Below are 16,320 nucleotides of genomic sequence, written 5' to 3'. Positions count from 1 at the left end.
AGCCTCCAGGTGGGATCTAGAGATCATCTAGAATTTCAACTTATGTCCAGACTACAGAGATCAAGTCCCCTGGAGAAAATGGCTCCTTTGGAGCATGGATCCAGAAAAAAATAACACAGGACATGAATATGTTAAACTAGCAGGGCATCCGTGCTTCACTATGCATACTTCATCACAGGCTCTCTATGAATTTCGGGGTGACATTCAACATACTTCTTTACAGCCTGTTTGTGCACTTTGGGGTGACATGCAGCATATTTCCTCACGGCCTTTCTGTGGACTGATGGGTTTCGCATATTTTGCAGCAGCTTCCTGTAGTTGTCTTTTTACAATGCAATGTGTTATTGCTCTCTCTCACCTGGTGGGCTCCAAAAGACAGCATGTGGAAGCAGAAAGGAAGTGTTCTGTCATTGGATGCTGATGAGTGAGAAGGCTGTGAAGAGGTTCAGGGTAGGGTTGAAGGACAGGGAGCTGGACTGTACCACCACTGCAGCACATTCCTGGGGACTCATCCCGCCATTTCAGAGCACGACACCAAGCACAGGGTGATTGGAGGCCGAGAGCAATAAACTTGTCTCCACAGTAATAAATCTGATGTCCATATGCAAAACCCAACACATGTTTAGTAGTCCAAGGTGATAGTATGGTTTGTAATGTATGTTGTTAGTATTTGGCTGTAGCGGTGTAGTTAACGTGAGGGTGGGTGGAGGAGTACTTTTTCACAGCCTGTCTGTTAACTTCGGGGTGACATTCAGCATACTTCTTTGCAGCCTGTTTGTGAACTTTGGGATGACATACAGCATATTTCCTCACAGCCTGTTTGTGGACCGATGGGTTTGTTTTCGCATATTTTGCAGCAGCTTCCTGTAGTTGTCTTTTTATAATGCAGTGTGTAAAGCACTTTCTTTCTTAAAGAAGAAGAAGAAGAAGAGTTTGGATTCATATCCCCCCTTTCTCTCCTGCAGGAGACTCAAAGGGGCTGACAATCTCCTTGCCCTTCCCCCCTCACAACAAACACCCTGTGAGGTGGGTGGGGCTGAGAGAGCTCCGAGAAGCTGTGACTAGCCCAAGGTCACTCAGCTGGCGTGTGTGGGAGTGTACAGGCTAATCTGAATTCCCCAGATAAGCCTCCACAGCTCAGGCAGCAGAGCTGGGAATCAAACCCGGTTCCTCCAGATTAGATACACGAGCTCTTAACCTCCTACGCCACTGCTGCTCCTTAATTCCTCTTCTCCCTGTATCGGTTTCAGCAGAAGGGATAGGTTCGCATGCGTTGTGGAGGGCAGTGTTAGAGTGCACTTGGCGCACCTTGGTGAAAGACATGAAGTTGGTAGTGTTTAACTGTCACCCTTAGAATGTTCATGCAGCATGTCTGTGGACTGAGTGGTTGGTTTGCCCTTAGAATGTTCGCACAGATGGCCACAGATGAGCCATGAAAACAGTAAATAGGTAATAAATCGAGTAAAACTGAATATTTTGAAAAATCCTTTCTTAGTGAGCACCTGGAGTACGTAATGAACTGGTGTGCCAAATTTCAACTTTGTAGGTTCGGTGGTTTTTGAGTTCTTTGGATGAGTCAGTCAGTGAGTCAGTCAGTGGTATTTCGTGTTTATAGATATAGATAAATACGTACATTCCTTTTCTGTTTGTTTCTAAGTGAGGCCCATCAAGCTGGTCAAAGGCTTACAGCAAATCGATGTCCACGAGAAGGAGTGTGCCACATTTGAAGTGGAGCTGTCACATGAGAATGTGGAAGCGACCTGGATGAAAGATAACTTGAAACTGAAATCGCAAGACAACTGCCGTATCGGTGTCCAGGGGAAGAAGCATTCTCTGACTCTCTCATCTCTGGCCCTTGAGGATTCAGGCCTTGTTACCTTCAAGGCAGAAAGTGTTCACTCAACAGGCAGACTAAACGTGACAGGTGAGCATCTGTGCCAGTCTGTGACTCTGTTTCCACCATGAAGTTCTGTTGTAGTGAGAGCTTGGCCTTTTAGATAGTGAGCATCTTGAGTTTAACCTGGTAATTGATCAGTAATCATCGGAGTGTGTACAGAAAGGGAATGTTATGTAGGTGGATTCCACGTGGGCCAAAAACAGTGGTGTGAAAGTGGTGTGAAAACAGTGTAAAATGGTTTAAAGTGGTGTAAAAGGGTTTACACCATTTTCACAACGTTTTCACACCACTGTTTTTTGGCCCATGCAGAATCTACCGTAGATTCTGCTTAGTGCCACATTGTAGCTGGGCTGTGGCATTTTGAACCAACTGGAGTTTCTAAATTGTTCACACCTGCATTTTATTTTTGATATATCCAAAGCATCCAGTCTCAAACTGTGTGTGGGGCGATTGCTTTAGATGCTGAATAAACAAACTCAAGATCAGGCACAAGGGGTGTGTATTAAGTAAAGCTGAACTGGAAAAAGCTGGAAAATACCTTGTCAGTATTTCCTAGCTTTTTTTTGGATGAAAAAAGGCCTTTTAAACTGCAGCTGCTTATCCTGATTCTGAAAAAGTTGAAAAAATCCAGCTTTTTTACAGGATCGTTTTGAGATCACCAGGTACCGCAGCAGAAAGGGAAGAAACCCCCTTTAAAAGAAAAATGATTCAGCACGTTCATGCCAAACTGCACAGAATTATAACTCCATTATAGCCTATGGAGCATCTTTCCAGGGCTCTGGGGGGCTGCTTTTTAAGGTAGAAGCACCAAATTTTCAGCATACTTTTTGGTGAGTATTCTTAGGGAAAAAAACACCTAGTGTGGTAAATATTGAATCAGGGAGTCCAATTTTATGGGCCTCTAAAGAACTTGCCCCACGTCTTCCATTGTTCCCAGTTATGCTGCACATTTGCCATCTCTACCTTGAAAAACACTCCCCTGAGCCCCGAAAAATTCCCCATTGGCTACAATGGACCTGATTTTTTCAGATTCCTCCCCTCCTAAAAAAAAACCCTTATACCAATATGGGGATTTAGAGATATCCAGGGATATTGGAAAATTTTGGATCCAATTTACCCGAATCCGAATTTTCTTGAATTTTTCGTTTGCGCACTCCTGTCAGGCATGGCACTATGTTCGGTCATTAAATTATTCACACAGATATTACATTTTACACGTTTTTATGGAGGTTAGGATGTGGATGGACTTCCTGATTTGCTGTCACAAGGAAGAAGAAACTATCTTATCTTTGCAGTACTCTGTTGCAGTGGTGTACCACCTATAGGCACATGGAGTAAACCATGCCCCCGGGCGTACACCTTTCAGTCACATGGGTTGGGGGGTGCCAGGTGCCGGCCAGGTCCCCATGCCTGGCTTCTCCCTCATTTCTGGGTTTTTCTGAGAAGTGATATAGTGATGTACATGATACCAAGGTTTTTTTAAAAAGTTTTCTTCCACCATGGCTTTGAACATTAGCGTATGAAGACAACTGCCAGTGAGATGTCTCCTACTAAAGCAGTAGCCTGACAATGCTAACTTATCAGTGGGAGGGTGGAACCAATATAACTCCTCCCCCATGACAGGAAAGCTGCACCCCCTAGAAACCAGACAGGCAGACAGGCCCCTTGCAGCTGCCAACATTAATGGGGGCTCTGCAAGATCTGTGTACTCAAAATAATTTCATTTTGTTTCAAAATAGTCATAGGGAAGTGGGAGCACTTTGGCTCCCCCTACAGGTATGGTGGAGCAAAGCACAATTATACATTTGTGGTCCCTAGAAGATGTGGATCAAAAGCTCTTTGATTTCATACTGAAGAATGACAATTTGCCTTGTGTTTGTGCTCTCAGGCAGCAAACTCTAAATCCTGTTTATTCATACCTCCTTTTATTGCCTTCCTTTTCTTTGGCAGAACGGCCAGTGAAAATAACCAAGCCTTTAGTAGACATGAAAACTCAGCACAAGGACGACGTAACATTTGAGTGTGAAGTTTCCAGGTCCAATGCAAACGTGAAGTGGCGCAAGGTATTGATTTTATCGGCATGGAGGTCTCTTACTTTTCTCCAGGCAATTTTGGGAGCTTCTGTCACACTGGAGGAAGTGGAGGAAAGCTGTTTTTTGTACAATAGATGCCAAAGCTAGGTGGCCAATAAAGAAAAAAGATATTGCAGAGCTCTTCCAATGGCTACCATCTCAGTTTCACCTTTGTCAGATACTTCCAAGCCACAGTGGAAAGGGTATAGTGTTATCCAAAATGATGGGATATGTCCCTTTTAGAGCAGGGGAATTAGCAAGGACAGACCTTGGTAGAGTGAGGGGCTGGGTAAGTTTGGGATCTTGATTTCCCATGTTAATGGAGATCAGCTTTTGCAAGAAATCTGCAGGACAGCGAAGTAAAGTTTAACAATTTTGGGTGCTGTGTGGTTTCCGGGCTGTATGGCCGTGTTCTAGCAGCATTCTCTCCTGACGTTTCGCCTGCATCTGTGGCTGGCATCTTCAGAGGATGCCAGCCACAGATGCAGGCGAAACGTCAGGAGAGAATGCTGCTAGAACACGGCCATACAGCCCGGAAACCACACAGCACCCAAGTGATTCCGGCTGTGAAAGCCTTCGACAATTTAACAATTTTGTTGTAAAGGTGAAAATAATAAACTTACAAGCACGCAATAATCGAAGCAGTAGAATACACACACAGTCCTAGGATGTATATAGACTTGAGTGTGCTGATAAACCCTCATTGGAACCTCTTCCTTCCAGGATGGAATCGAACTGCGACCAAGTAAGAAAATGGCAATAATTTCCCGAGGGACAAAGCGAAGCCTCACAATTCACAAATGTGAATATGAAGACAAAGGAAAATACATGTGTGATGCTGTAGATGACAAGAGTTTAGCTACTTTGGAAATCCATGGTATGCATTGGTGGAAGGGGCAACATTTTTCTTCATGTTTTTGTAAAGCATGGAATGCTGAGGTGTTCATGAAAAAAACCCTGCTCCTTTCTGAAGACAATTTTTCATAAAGCGATAGATCACAGGAGCAAGGCATCAGATTTGTGATGTTGTTGGGGAACTTATGAAAAGAGGTGGTCCTGTGGAAAGAGGTGGTCCAGTAGCTAGTAGCAATGTTGGTCTACAAAACAGTCTAAGGTCGTTTCCCCACTTACCTGCTGCTGCGCGCTACTCTTCCCAAGTAGCGCGGGGTCCCCTGGCACTCCCCACTACAGGGGCGGTAACAACGCAGCCGTCCCGACGCTGCCGCTGTTGTGCCCCCTCAGCGCACGTCATTCCTGGCGCTCCTCAAAACGGCGCCTTTGCATGAACGGCGCCTTTGTCATGGGAAACCCGGGAGCGCACCAGAAATGACGCGCGCTGGGAGTAGCACGCAGCAACCTGGGGGCGAGGTAAGTGGGGAAATGACCTAAGAGCGTGAACCCCAGGGTCCCGAAGCTTGCCCTAGATTTCACAACTAATTTGCTCCCACGATGGTGTATTTATAATTGAAATGCAAGATGGGAGAGCCCAACAGGAGATTCTAGGGTAGGGTTCCCCAATGTGAGACCTTTCCTGATGCCTACCAAGAGTTTCTGGGAAATGGGCGGGGCTAGGTAGGCTTTTTGTTCAGCAGGCTTTCTAATTGGTTGTACAGATTTGTTTGGATGTTTAAATGTAGCTTAAGCAGAACAAGAGGAGAAGCAAACATCTTGCAGTGACCCCATTTCTGTGAATCTTTAGCTCGAGATATCAAGATTGTGAAGCCTTTGGAAGATGTGGAAGTAAGTGAAAAGGAGAGTGCTTCTTTCCTCTGTGAAATCTCCCATGACGACGTACAGACTGAGTGGTATAGTAACGAGAACAAAATCCGGGCAGGAGACAACGTCAAGTTACGTCAAGAAGGTATGAAGGGGAGAGATGAAGGAGGTTCTTAAATTAAGTTTTACTTCAAGTTGGCGGAGCGATTTTGTCTTAATGCCGGTATTTTGTGACTGAACCAGCCTTTCTTCTCTTAGGGAAGAGTTTTGCTCTTGTCTACCGAAGTGTAGAAGTTCAGGATTCGGCAGAGATCAAATTCGTTGCGGAAACAGCAGAATCTCGAGCAAAGCTTAAAGTGAACGGTAATTAATATTTATTTAAAACATTTTTATTCTGTGTATCCAACTCCCATCAGGATCCCCAAGGAGGCAAACGTAAAAACATTAAATCACTTGAACAATTAAAAAGGACATTTTAAATTATAAAATAATTCAACATGAACACAAAACCTGATGGAACTCTGTCAGCTGAGACCAGGGTCCAATTCTGCAGGGCCTGTAAGACGGAGAAGTTCCACCTGGATTTTGGTTGAGGCAGCTACATTTTTTTTCTTAAGTTTTACTGGCCTGCCAATCTGAAAAGGGCTATAAAAGCAACATCCAATGGAATTGGCTGGTATTATTTGATCAGAATTAGTTCCTCACTGGCACCTTAAAGCTATCTAAAGAACTTGACACAATCTGGAATGGGATATAATGGTTTAATGTTAATATATTATTGTCTTCAATGTTTTGATTTGCTAGCCTCTCTGAGCCTGGCCATTGGTCTGGGGAGAGTGGGATATGAAGTTCAATAAAACAAATAAATAAATATACATCAGCAGAATCCAGGAAGGGAGGGTATACCAAACAAAGCAAAACAAAAATTAGCCTGTGGTTATAGCTAAAATTGGCAACTGCAGCTTTAAAACTGCAGCTTTTTTCCCCCTAACACCTGTGGACCCTGCTGTTCCCCCCCTCCCTCTTCCTCCCCCCTTTCTTAGGGGACCATGAGTAGGACGCCATCGGTAATTCTGATATTAAGATGCTGCATTTTAATTGGGGGTTGATTTTAACATATAGAGCCATATTTAATGATTATCTATAACTTGTTTTTATTGTGCTCTATCTATTTGTCTGTTCACCGCCCTGAGCCCTCTGGGGGAGGGCGGTTTATAAATACAACAATAATAATAATAATAATAATAATAATAATAATAATAATAATAATAATAATAATAATAATAATAATAATAATAATAATAATAATAATAAATTCTTGGAATTAAAAAAATACTACCTTCCTTATAACTGGAGGTAAAAATTATTTTTTAAAAAACAGATGATTGACATTTTCTATGAAAGGCTTTGTATTTTCTATACCTCCTTATCTTGTTGCAATTTGTTCGATCTTTAAAACGAAATCTTCTCCTTTAGAACTGCCCGTAAAGATTATAAAACCTCTCCGCATTAAGATCGCTCTCGAGAAACACCGGGGCTTTCTGGAGTGCCAAGTGTCTCGTCCCAATGCCGAGGTCACATGGTACAAGAACAACCAAGAGATCGAGCCGAGCAAAAAGTATGAGATTGTAAGCGACGGGGTCTACAGGAAGCTGATAATCAATGACACGGAGTTTGACGATGAAGATATTTACACCTGTGATGCCATCGATGATAAATGCAGTGCTCAGTTCTACGTGGAAGGTATCTCCCGTCTCTTGGCTATCAAATACGGATGGAGCTCATGTAATGGAGAGCATGCACTATTATTTGAGCCATATAACCAAGAGGACTAACGGCTGAGCTTGTTGAAGGCATTTTGTTACTCCAAGAAATGTCATTATAGCAGCATTTAAAAGATTCCTTACAGCATGGTTCTAAACATGTGTGACTAGAAAGAAGATCCTACTGACTTATTTCAGATAAGTATGAATAGTATAGCTTGTAGGGGCAGAACTGAACATAATGTTCAATGCAAGGCTACTGCCAAAAATGCGGGCCTCGTTCTTCTTTCTTCTCTCCGTGACATTTTATTTTTTATTATTATTATTATTTATTTAATTTAATATACCGCCCCATCCCCGAAGGGCTCTGGGCGGTGTACAACATAAAACCATAAAACCATCATAATATAGCTTCCATAAATACAATTAAAAACAGCAGTTACTTCCTAAGATAGGCATCTCACGAAAGACCTTATTTAACTTAAACTTAACTTAATCCTCCTAAAAAGAAGGGGGAAGACAGTGGGTCTTGATGATATTGAGAACCCATGGAATAAAGGGGGCACACTCAGCGGCTGGCCTCTCCAAAGGCCCCTACATTCCTTTCTTTGTCATCAACTACTGCTGGTAGTGTTGGGGAAGCAACACAGGTATTAACGGTTGCAGAGACTGGGGAAAATCTAACACAAGGTTACCATTTTTGGCAGCAGTTCTGCGTCATGAAAAATACTGAGGTTTTGTCCTGGGTGGGCAAACAGAAGTGGTCTAAATTGCTCCTTACTGTATAAAATGTGCACTGCTGCAGCAATCATTAATCTTTAACATTTTCTTCCTCTTGTGTTAGGCTAGGCGGGATGGCTTCGTTCCTTCCAAATCTCTTTCTCTGTTGGTTTTGCAATCTCTTTTTCGGTTTCTCGATCTATGTCTTTCTGTTTTCATCTCTTCCATTTGGTTTTGGTCTCTCTTCCACTAATCAAGTACTCTGATAATCTAGGGTAGAGTACTTGTCTGCAGGTCAGATCCAAACATTCCAGTCATCTAATGGTAAAGCCTTCTTGCTGTGCGGAGAGTCTATTCTTGGTGGAAGAGGCATGATCTGCCACTCCTAACACCAGAGGAAAGATTCATCTTTAACAAAATGGAACCTTTGAATCCAGCGTCCGTTTCAGATCTCCATATCAGCAGCAGCTGCTTCACGGATGTAGGGTGAGTCATTAACTTCTCTCTCTTCTTCACTTGTGCTTCTCCTCAGAGCAATCGATCAACATTGTGAAGGAGCTGAGAGACGTGGAGGTAACAGAGCCAGCAGAAGCCAGGTTTGAGTGTGAAATCTCCATCCAGTCGGTGAGGCCACCCAAATGGTCCCTCCGTGGAGAGGTCCTGCAGCCCAGCAAGGACGTTGTGATTGAGCAAGAGAGGACAATCCACCGCCTCATCCTGAAAAAGACCGATGCGGACATGACGGGCACCATCCAGTTTGCACTTGGCAAAGCGAAGTCCTTGGCCAACTTGGTCGTCAAAGGTGTGCTCCGTGAAAATAGGATTGGCCTTCTGACAGTTAGAGGGGTTCCTTGGTGGAGCAGGCTTCCTGGGGTGGTGGGGGGCTCTCCCCCTTTGGAGGCTGAATGGCCATCTGACAGCAAGACTGATTCTGTGAACTTAGGGCAGGGGTCTGCAACCCGCAGCTCCAGAGCCGCATGCGGCTCATTCAGCCTTATGCTGCGGCTCCACGTGGCCTGGAGGTTGGAGGGTAGCGTGGGCGTGTCCCTCCATTCCTCCAGAGCAGCGCTGGAAGGAAAGGTGACTGGAGGGCGTCGCTTTTCGCATCCCCTCCACTCACCTCTCCTTCCAGCGCTGCTCTGGAGGGCTGGAGGGACACGCCCATGCTGCCCTCTAACCCCTGGAGGTCGGAGGGTAGTGTGGGCATGTCCCTCCAGAACAGCTGCCATCCCACCTCTGCCATCCCCACAGACGCCATCCCCCCTCTGCCCCACGGAGCAGGCAGCTGCCAGCTCCTTAGGGCAGAGGGGGTTTACCTGCACAGCGCCGCTGCCTCCCAGGCTGGAAGGAAAGGTGAGTGGAGGGGCCGACAGAGAACCGCCTCTCCAGCTCAGTAGATCTTCGGGGCCATAGAAAATGGGTCCAAATGGCTCTTTGGGTGGTAAAGGTTGCCGACCTCTGACTTAGGCGCACCATGCGGGTGAGGACAGAAAGGGATGAGTCAATGCTCCGGCTCTCATGGCCCTCTTAAAATGTCACGGTAATGCCCATTGCCACTTTGGGGTCATGAAGGAATTTTGCAGAACCTTCCTTCCTGCTCATCCCGTCTTCAAACTTCTGTTTGATCAAAATGGAACTGTTCAGATTTCATAGACTTCAAATTCCTAAAAGGAGAAAAGGAACAGATTTTTGGATTTCAGGGAGAAATGGGGAAAGAGGAATTAAGAGAATTTCTCTTAATGCTATTAGCAAGAGCAAAGGAGGGAGAGTAACGTCTTTGCTGTATCTATTTCTGATCCTTTGCTATTTTTGTTGCCGAATCAACCACAGCTTCACTGGGATTTCTTTCTAGTAAGCAAGCAAAGGTGAGAAATGTGTTGTGGTTATGCACAAAATTGATTCAACCAGCAATAAATGTTGATCCGCAGGGGCTAATTCCAGAGGAATAGCAATGTTAGTTTGTTGCAGGAAAATAAACAGCTGATAACGGCATCATAAAACCTGCCGGCTTTTCTTCTACCATAAAGTGCCTCAGACTAGACCCCAATTCATAAAAGTCAATGCTAGAATTAAAAAATATATGTTTTAAAAGAAGAAGAAGAGGAGGAGGAGGAGGAGTTTGGATTTATATCCCCCCTTTCTCTCCTGCAGGAGACTCAAAGGGGCTTACAATCTCCTTGCCCTTCCCCCCTCACAACAAACACCCTGTGAGGTAGGTGGGGCTGAGAGAGCTCCGAGAAGCTGTGACTAGCCCAAGGTCACCCAGCTGGCATGTGTGGGAGTGCACAGGCTAATCTGAATTCCCCAGATAAGCCTCCACAGCTCAGGCGGCAGAGCTGGGAATCAAACCCGGTTCCTCCAGATTAGATACACGAGCTCTTAACCTCCTACGCCACTGCTGCTTTTAAGGCTTTAATATGTCACAAAAGATGCTTCTGATTTCATCTACTGGCTTTTTGGGTTGGAAAATATGTATTATTTCCCCAAGTTTGAAATGAAACCATAGATCTTTGAACTTGATGTTCTTTCTGTAGATCTTCAGGTGACCATCACCAGACCTCTGGAGGACAAGGTTGTCCTGGAAACTCATTCCATTGTCCTCTCCTGTGACTTCAAGCCTTCACCAAAGGTTGTAGAATGGTACAAAGACTACGCCCGTATCGAGACCTCAGAGAGATTTAAGCCCAAGCGGGAGAAGAATACTGCAGAGCTCAAAATCTTGAGGATAACTCTTGGAGATTCTGGTGTTTATAAGTGCAAAGCTGGGAATGCAGAGACCAAAGCCACACTGTCTGTCTTGGGTAAGCGTTTTTGCAATTTTTTACATGCACTTTTGTATACTGAAGAAGAGCTGGTTTTAATACCCTTCTTTTCTCTACCTTCAAGGAGTCTCAAAGTGGCTTACAAACTCCTTTCCTTCCTCTCCTTTGGGAGGCAGGTGAGACTGAGAGAGTTCAGAGAGAAACTGTGACTAGCCCAGGGGTCTTCAACCTGTGGCTCTCCAGTTGTTCATGGACTACAATTCCCATGGCCAATTGGCCATGCTGCCAGGGACTGATGGGAATTGTAGTCATGAGAACCTAAGAACTAGCCTGCTGGATCAGACCAGAGTCCATCTAGTCCAGCACTCTGCTACTCGCAGTGGCCCACCAGGTGCCTTGGGGAGCTCACGTGCAGGATGAACATCTCCATGAACATCTGGAGAGCCGCAGGTTGCAGACCCCTGGGCTAGCCCAAGGACACCCAACAGCCTTTATGTGGAGGAGGGCTCCAGATTAGATAAGCTTACATGGACCACAATATTTGATTCTTTGTCTTAATAGTAAAATTGTTGCCTACATTCAGTGAGTGCATTTAAAATAATAAAAAACTGAAGTGTACCAATCAAATTATAAATGTCTGTAAAAGAAGAAGAGTTTGGATTTATATCCTGCCTTTCTCTCCTGTAAGGAGTCTCAAAGTGGCTTACAAACTCCTTCCCTTCGTCCACCCACAACAGTGATCTTTGTGAGGTAGGTGGGGCCAAGAAAACTATGACTGACCCAAGGTCACCCAGCATGCTTCATGTGCAGGAATGGGGAAACAAATCCAGTTTACCAGATAAAAGTCCGCCATTCATGTGGAGGAGTAGGGAATCAAATCCAATTCTCCAGATTAGAGTCCACTACTCTTAATCACTACGCCAGTATGGCATCCAAAACAAGTTCTATATAATTTATAGGCAGAAATAACACCTGCAGCCCAGATAATCAGAGGTGGGGCCTCAGTTGTAACTCGACCTAAGCTGGAGGCTCTGGTATCTGTTTGTTTGTTTGTTTATTATGAGATTTATAAGCCGCCTCACCCCCGAAGGGCTTGAGGCGGCTCACAAAATAGCTGCACTTTAAACAACAATCAACAAAACATGTATGTAACTAGCCTGGATGTAACTAGCCTGGATGATTGAGCCCCACTGTTGGAGAATGACATATTGGATTTACTGTGAAGGTGTCTTCTCTTGCAGTGGGGCAAAATCATCCATTTCCCCTATTCCTGGTATATTTAGGAACTGAGATACCTCATGTACAGGAGGAGCAGGGCTTTTGTATGACTGGAAGGGGACAGCTTACAAGAGCTTGCAAAATTTGCAAAGCCCTGTCTGAAGAGTTGGAGGCATGATTTAACCAGCCAGGACGATTTCACCCCACTTCAAGAGAAGACACTTTCACAGTAAGTCCAAAGCATCATTTGACTTTCATTTTTCCCAACAGACCGCAAAGTGGAGATAACCAAACACCTTCAGGATGTGGAAATCGAAGAGGAGGGCTGTGCCACTTTCTCCTGCGAAGTGTCTGAGGACAACGAGGAAGTGGAATGGTTCCTCAACGACACGCATCTTTACCCCAACAACTTCAACGAGATCAAGAGTGTGGGCAAGTGCCATTCCCTGACTCTGAAACATGTCATGACAGAAGATGCAGGGACTGTGACGGTGAAGGTGCAGAAGAGGTTCTCTGAAAGCGTTCGACTAAAGGTGAAAGGTGAGTCCCATTTGCTCACCTTTGGACTTTTATCTGCTTCTTCCCGTTGCTTTCAGTTATTACTGGTCTTGAGGTTTTATTGGTCTCCATCAATGGAATCTCTAATCCTTCTCCAGCGCTGTGTGGAACATCACAGACACTGAGCAGAACTGAGAGCCATCTGCTGGGCAGCCTCTTAACTACATGGCACCAATATAGCGGCTAGGCTTGGAAAATACCCTAAAAATTCGGTAAAATTCGGATTTATTCGGGCATAAAATTATCTGTATGCCCGAATAAGACGAATAACATATTCGGATATACCCAAATATTCGGGTATATCCCCAAAATTGGGATCCGTTTGATTTTTTTTGTAGTTTTGGGGTCCAAGAAAATACCCCCCCCCCCCAAAGCCCGAATACCTTGCATTTGGATTCGTCCATATTCGGGCAGGACATATTTGACCAATTTTTGCCCGAATTCGCCCAGATTTGGGCCGAATCTGGTATTTGTTGCACCTAAATCTCCAAGTCTATGTGGCTGTGCATCTTTTTGGCTTACAGGGAATGCTGTTGTCCATCTATTCAATCATTCTGTCCTTCCCCCATGCATCTCATGGTGACAAATGTGGTTATTCCATTGCCCATGATCTTCACAACAGCCCTCTGAGACAGGTTTTTTATTTATTTAAAACATTTATTAGACACCTTTCTCCCTTGCAGAGTGGCTTACAATATACACAAACTAGTATTAAAAAACACCATGAGAACAATGATTATAAAGTCCCTAAAATTCATAATTTAAAACTCCCAATTAGGATTGCTAATAATAAAAAACTAAATCCACTAAAATTCAGTCCCAAATAAAGCTGTCTTCAACTGTCTCTTGAAGATCAACAATGAAGAGGCGAGGAACGCCTCTCTGGGAGAGTTGTGGGCTGCCACAGATAAGGCCTCTCTCATGTACCCACCAAATACATTACTTTAATTGGTTGGACAATCAAGAGGAGAAGATGGTATTTCAGATCCCATGTTAGGCCAAGAGAGAGATCAAAGAGATCAGCTCTCCTGAAGAAAATGGCTGCTTTGAAGAATGGACTCTATGGCTCTATACCCCATGGAGATCCCTCCCCTCCCCAAACCCGCCCTCCCCCAATCTCCAGGAATTTCAAAATCCATAGTTGGCAACCCTACATGATCTGTTGGATACAAGCAACCATTTCATCAGGTTGAATTTAAGTTCATTAGGTTTCCCTTCCTCGCTGCAATGTATATGTTTGTATATGTATGTATCTAGAGAAGCCCGCCGTCTTCATGAAATCGCTAGATGACGTTGTTGGGGAGGAACGTGGTACAGTCACTCTGGAGTGCGAGGCCTCCAAGCCAAAGGTCAAGCCTATCTGGAAGAAGGAAGGGGTGGAACTCGTCCCGGGAGACAAGTACGAGATGCTGCAGGCTGGGAAGACGCTGGGGCTCATCATCCACGATCTGAGCAAGAGCGACGCTGGCTTATATACGTGTGATCTTGGTACTGAGGTGGCCAAGTCAAAAGTCACCGTTCAAGGTTTGTGTGCTCGCCACCAAATCACATCTGGAAGTGACATCATGCCTCTTTAAAAATCCTCAGAAACTCTGTATATTAACTGTAGACTTTGCAGTGATTTCTAGAGAACTTCTAACATCACTTCTGGGTTCTCCATGGAAGATGTCATGCTAGCAGCCCAAACCTATTAAAAAATATTATCCTGCTGCTGTTGAGAATAAGATGCTGGGATTGGGGCAGAGGTGGGATCCAACCAGTTCTCACCACTTCTCTAGAAGTGGTTACTAATTTTTTCTGAGTGCCGAGAAGGGGTTACTAAAGCAACCTCCTTGCCCAATAGGGACTGGAGGTGCGTGTGTGCGGTGGCGCCACTGTTTGAATCCCACCACCATCGGAACCTGTTATTAAAATTTTTGGATCCCACCACTCGATTGGGGGGTTCCCTTGCTCCCACCAGGGGGCTTGCAACCCTGGTTCTGGGGCATGATGTCATCATATGCTAAGGGTCTGCTTGCTCAGATGTGTGCAAGATGGCAAAATGTCTCTCCCTAATAACCCATCCACCTCCTTTCTGCCCCAGAGCTTAACGTTGGCATCACAAAGCGTCTGAAGAGCGTTGATGTCTTGGAAGGGGAGAGCTGCAGCTTCGAGTGCGTTCTGTCCCACGAAAGTGTCGAAGACTGCCATTGGCTGGTCAATGGAACCGAAGTGGGCCAGGATGGACGGGTTCGAGCTTCCAACAAAGGACGCAAATACATGCTCAACATCAAAAAGGCCCGACCTTCTGACGCGGGGGAAGTGGTCTTCTCTGTCCGTGACTTAAACTCCAAAGCCACTCTAGTTGTGAAAGGTTGGTAGCATTGCATGCACATGTCAGGGGGAGGGGCATTGCTCTGCACACTCAGTTGCATCTAGCAACATGTGAAATATTCCTCTAAAGAATGCCTTTTGCAGCAGTTTTTTGTAGCAGTTTTGCTGCAAATAAACTTGGAGGATGATCAATTACCCCCCCCTTCTCTTTCCCCAGAAAAGCCTGCAGAATTTACAAAGCAACTGGAGGATAAGGAGATATCGGTGGGGCAAGAGGTTAGCCTGAGCTGCGAAATGTCCAAGTGGGATGAAAACATCAAGTGGTGCAAGGACGGAAAGGAGATCCGGAGGAGCCAAAAATTCGACCTCCGGCATGAGGGAACCAGGGCCATATTGATCATCCATGATGCTTCAGTCAAGGATAGTGGCGTGTACACCTGTGAGACAGAGATTTCCAAAACCAAAGCCACCCTAACGGTGGAAGGTCAGTGGCTTTCCCAGTGGTGGGATCCAAAAATGTTAATAACAGGTTCCGATGGTGGTGGGATTCAAACAGTGGCGCCGCCGCACACACGCACCTCCAGTCCCTATTGGGCAGGGAGGTTGCTTTAGTAACCCCTTCTTGGCACTCAGAAAAAATTAGTAACCACTTCTAGAGAAGTGGTGAGAACTGGTTGGATCCTACCTCTGGTGTCCCCATGAAGAAGACTCCTGCTTTCACACAGTGGGTAGTTGACTTGTGGAACTCATGGCCACAAGACATTGTTATGGTTATTGGCTTAGATGGCTTTAAAAGGAGGCGGGGACAAACCAAGGTTCCTTGGTGGTTGGGACGATGTACAACCAACCACAAACTTACTTCTGAGCCTATTTCTAGAACTGGTTTAACATTTAATAGGAGGGTTAAGCTGAAATAGCTGTCTGATCAAGTCCAGTGGGTCGGATCCTGCTGGGACTTGGAAGCTAAGCAGGGTCAGTTATACTTAGTACTTGGATGAGAAATCTTCCAAGGAAGGTTAGGGTTGCTATGCAGAAGAGTGCAATGGGCTTTTTTTTTGCATTCTCATTTTCCTTGCTTTCTAAGTTTCTATTTCTTCAGTGGGAGTGGATTCAGTTTCACACCATTTTGCTCCCTATGGTGGTTGATTAGATATAACATTGGTTTACGTTCTGTGTATCTCCCTGCATATTTAAACTGCAGGTTTTTATGCCAGACTTAGGTCGTTTCCCCACTTACCTGGGTGAGTGGTTGCTGCGCGCTACTCCCAGTGTGTGTCATTTCTGGCGCGCTCCTGGGCTTC

General features: G+C 45.0%; 1 protein-coding gene across 1 annotated transcript in view; it reads left to right on the top strand.

Annotated features, from left to right (window-relative positions):
* Window positions 1-16,320, top strand: part of OBSCN (obscurin, cytoskeletal calmodulin and titin-interacting RhoGEF) — a 121,799-nt gene that overhangs the window by 61,776 nt on the left and 43,703 nt on the right. The window contains exons 16-27 of the mRNA XM_048510508.1: window positions 1,658-1,924; window positions 3,848-3,960; window positions 4,693-4,846; window positions 5,669-5,830; window positions 5,944-6,048; window positions 7,162-7,428; window positions 8,701-8,970; window positions 10,703-10,969; window positions 12,419-12,688; window positions 13,964-14,230; window positions 14,790-15,059; window positions 15,237-15,503. Coding sequence (XP_048366465.1) covers window positions 1,658-1,924; window positions 3,848-3,960; window positions 4,693-4,846; window positions 5,669-5,830; window positions 5,944-6,048; window positions 7,162-7,428; window positions 8,701-8,970; window positions 10,703-10,969; window positions 12,419-12,688; window positions 13,964-14,230; window positions 14,790-15,059; window positions 15,237-15,503 — 2,679 coding nt within the window. The remainder of the gene's footprint in view (window positions 1-1,657; window positions 1,925-3,847; window positions 3,961-4,692; window positions 4,847-5,668; window positions 5,831-5,943; window positions 6,049-7,161; window positions 7,429-8,700; window positions 8,971-10,702; window positions 10,970-12,418; window positions 12,689-13,963; window positions 14,231-14,789; window positions 15,060-15,236; window positions 15,504-16,320) is intronic.

Source organism: Sphaerodactylus townsendi, linkage group LG11 (assembly GCF_021028975.2).
Source record: "Sphaerodactylus townsendi isolate TG3544 linkage group LG11, MPM_Stown_v2.3, whole genome shotgun sequence".
Classification (NCBI taxonomy): Eukaryota; Metazoa; Chordata; class Lepidosauria; order Squamata; family Sphaerodactylidae; genus Sphaerodactylus; species Sphaerodactylus townsendi.
The sequence above is the reverse complement of the archived record's forward strand: the minus strand, read 5'-3'. Positions and strand labels throughout refer to the sequence as shown.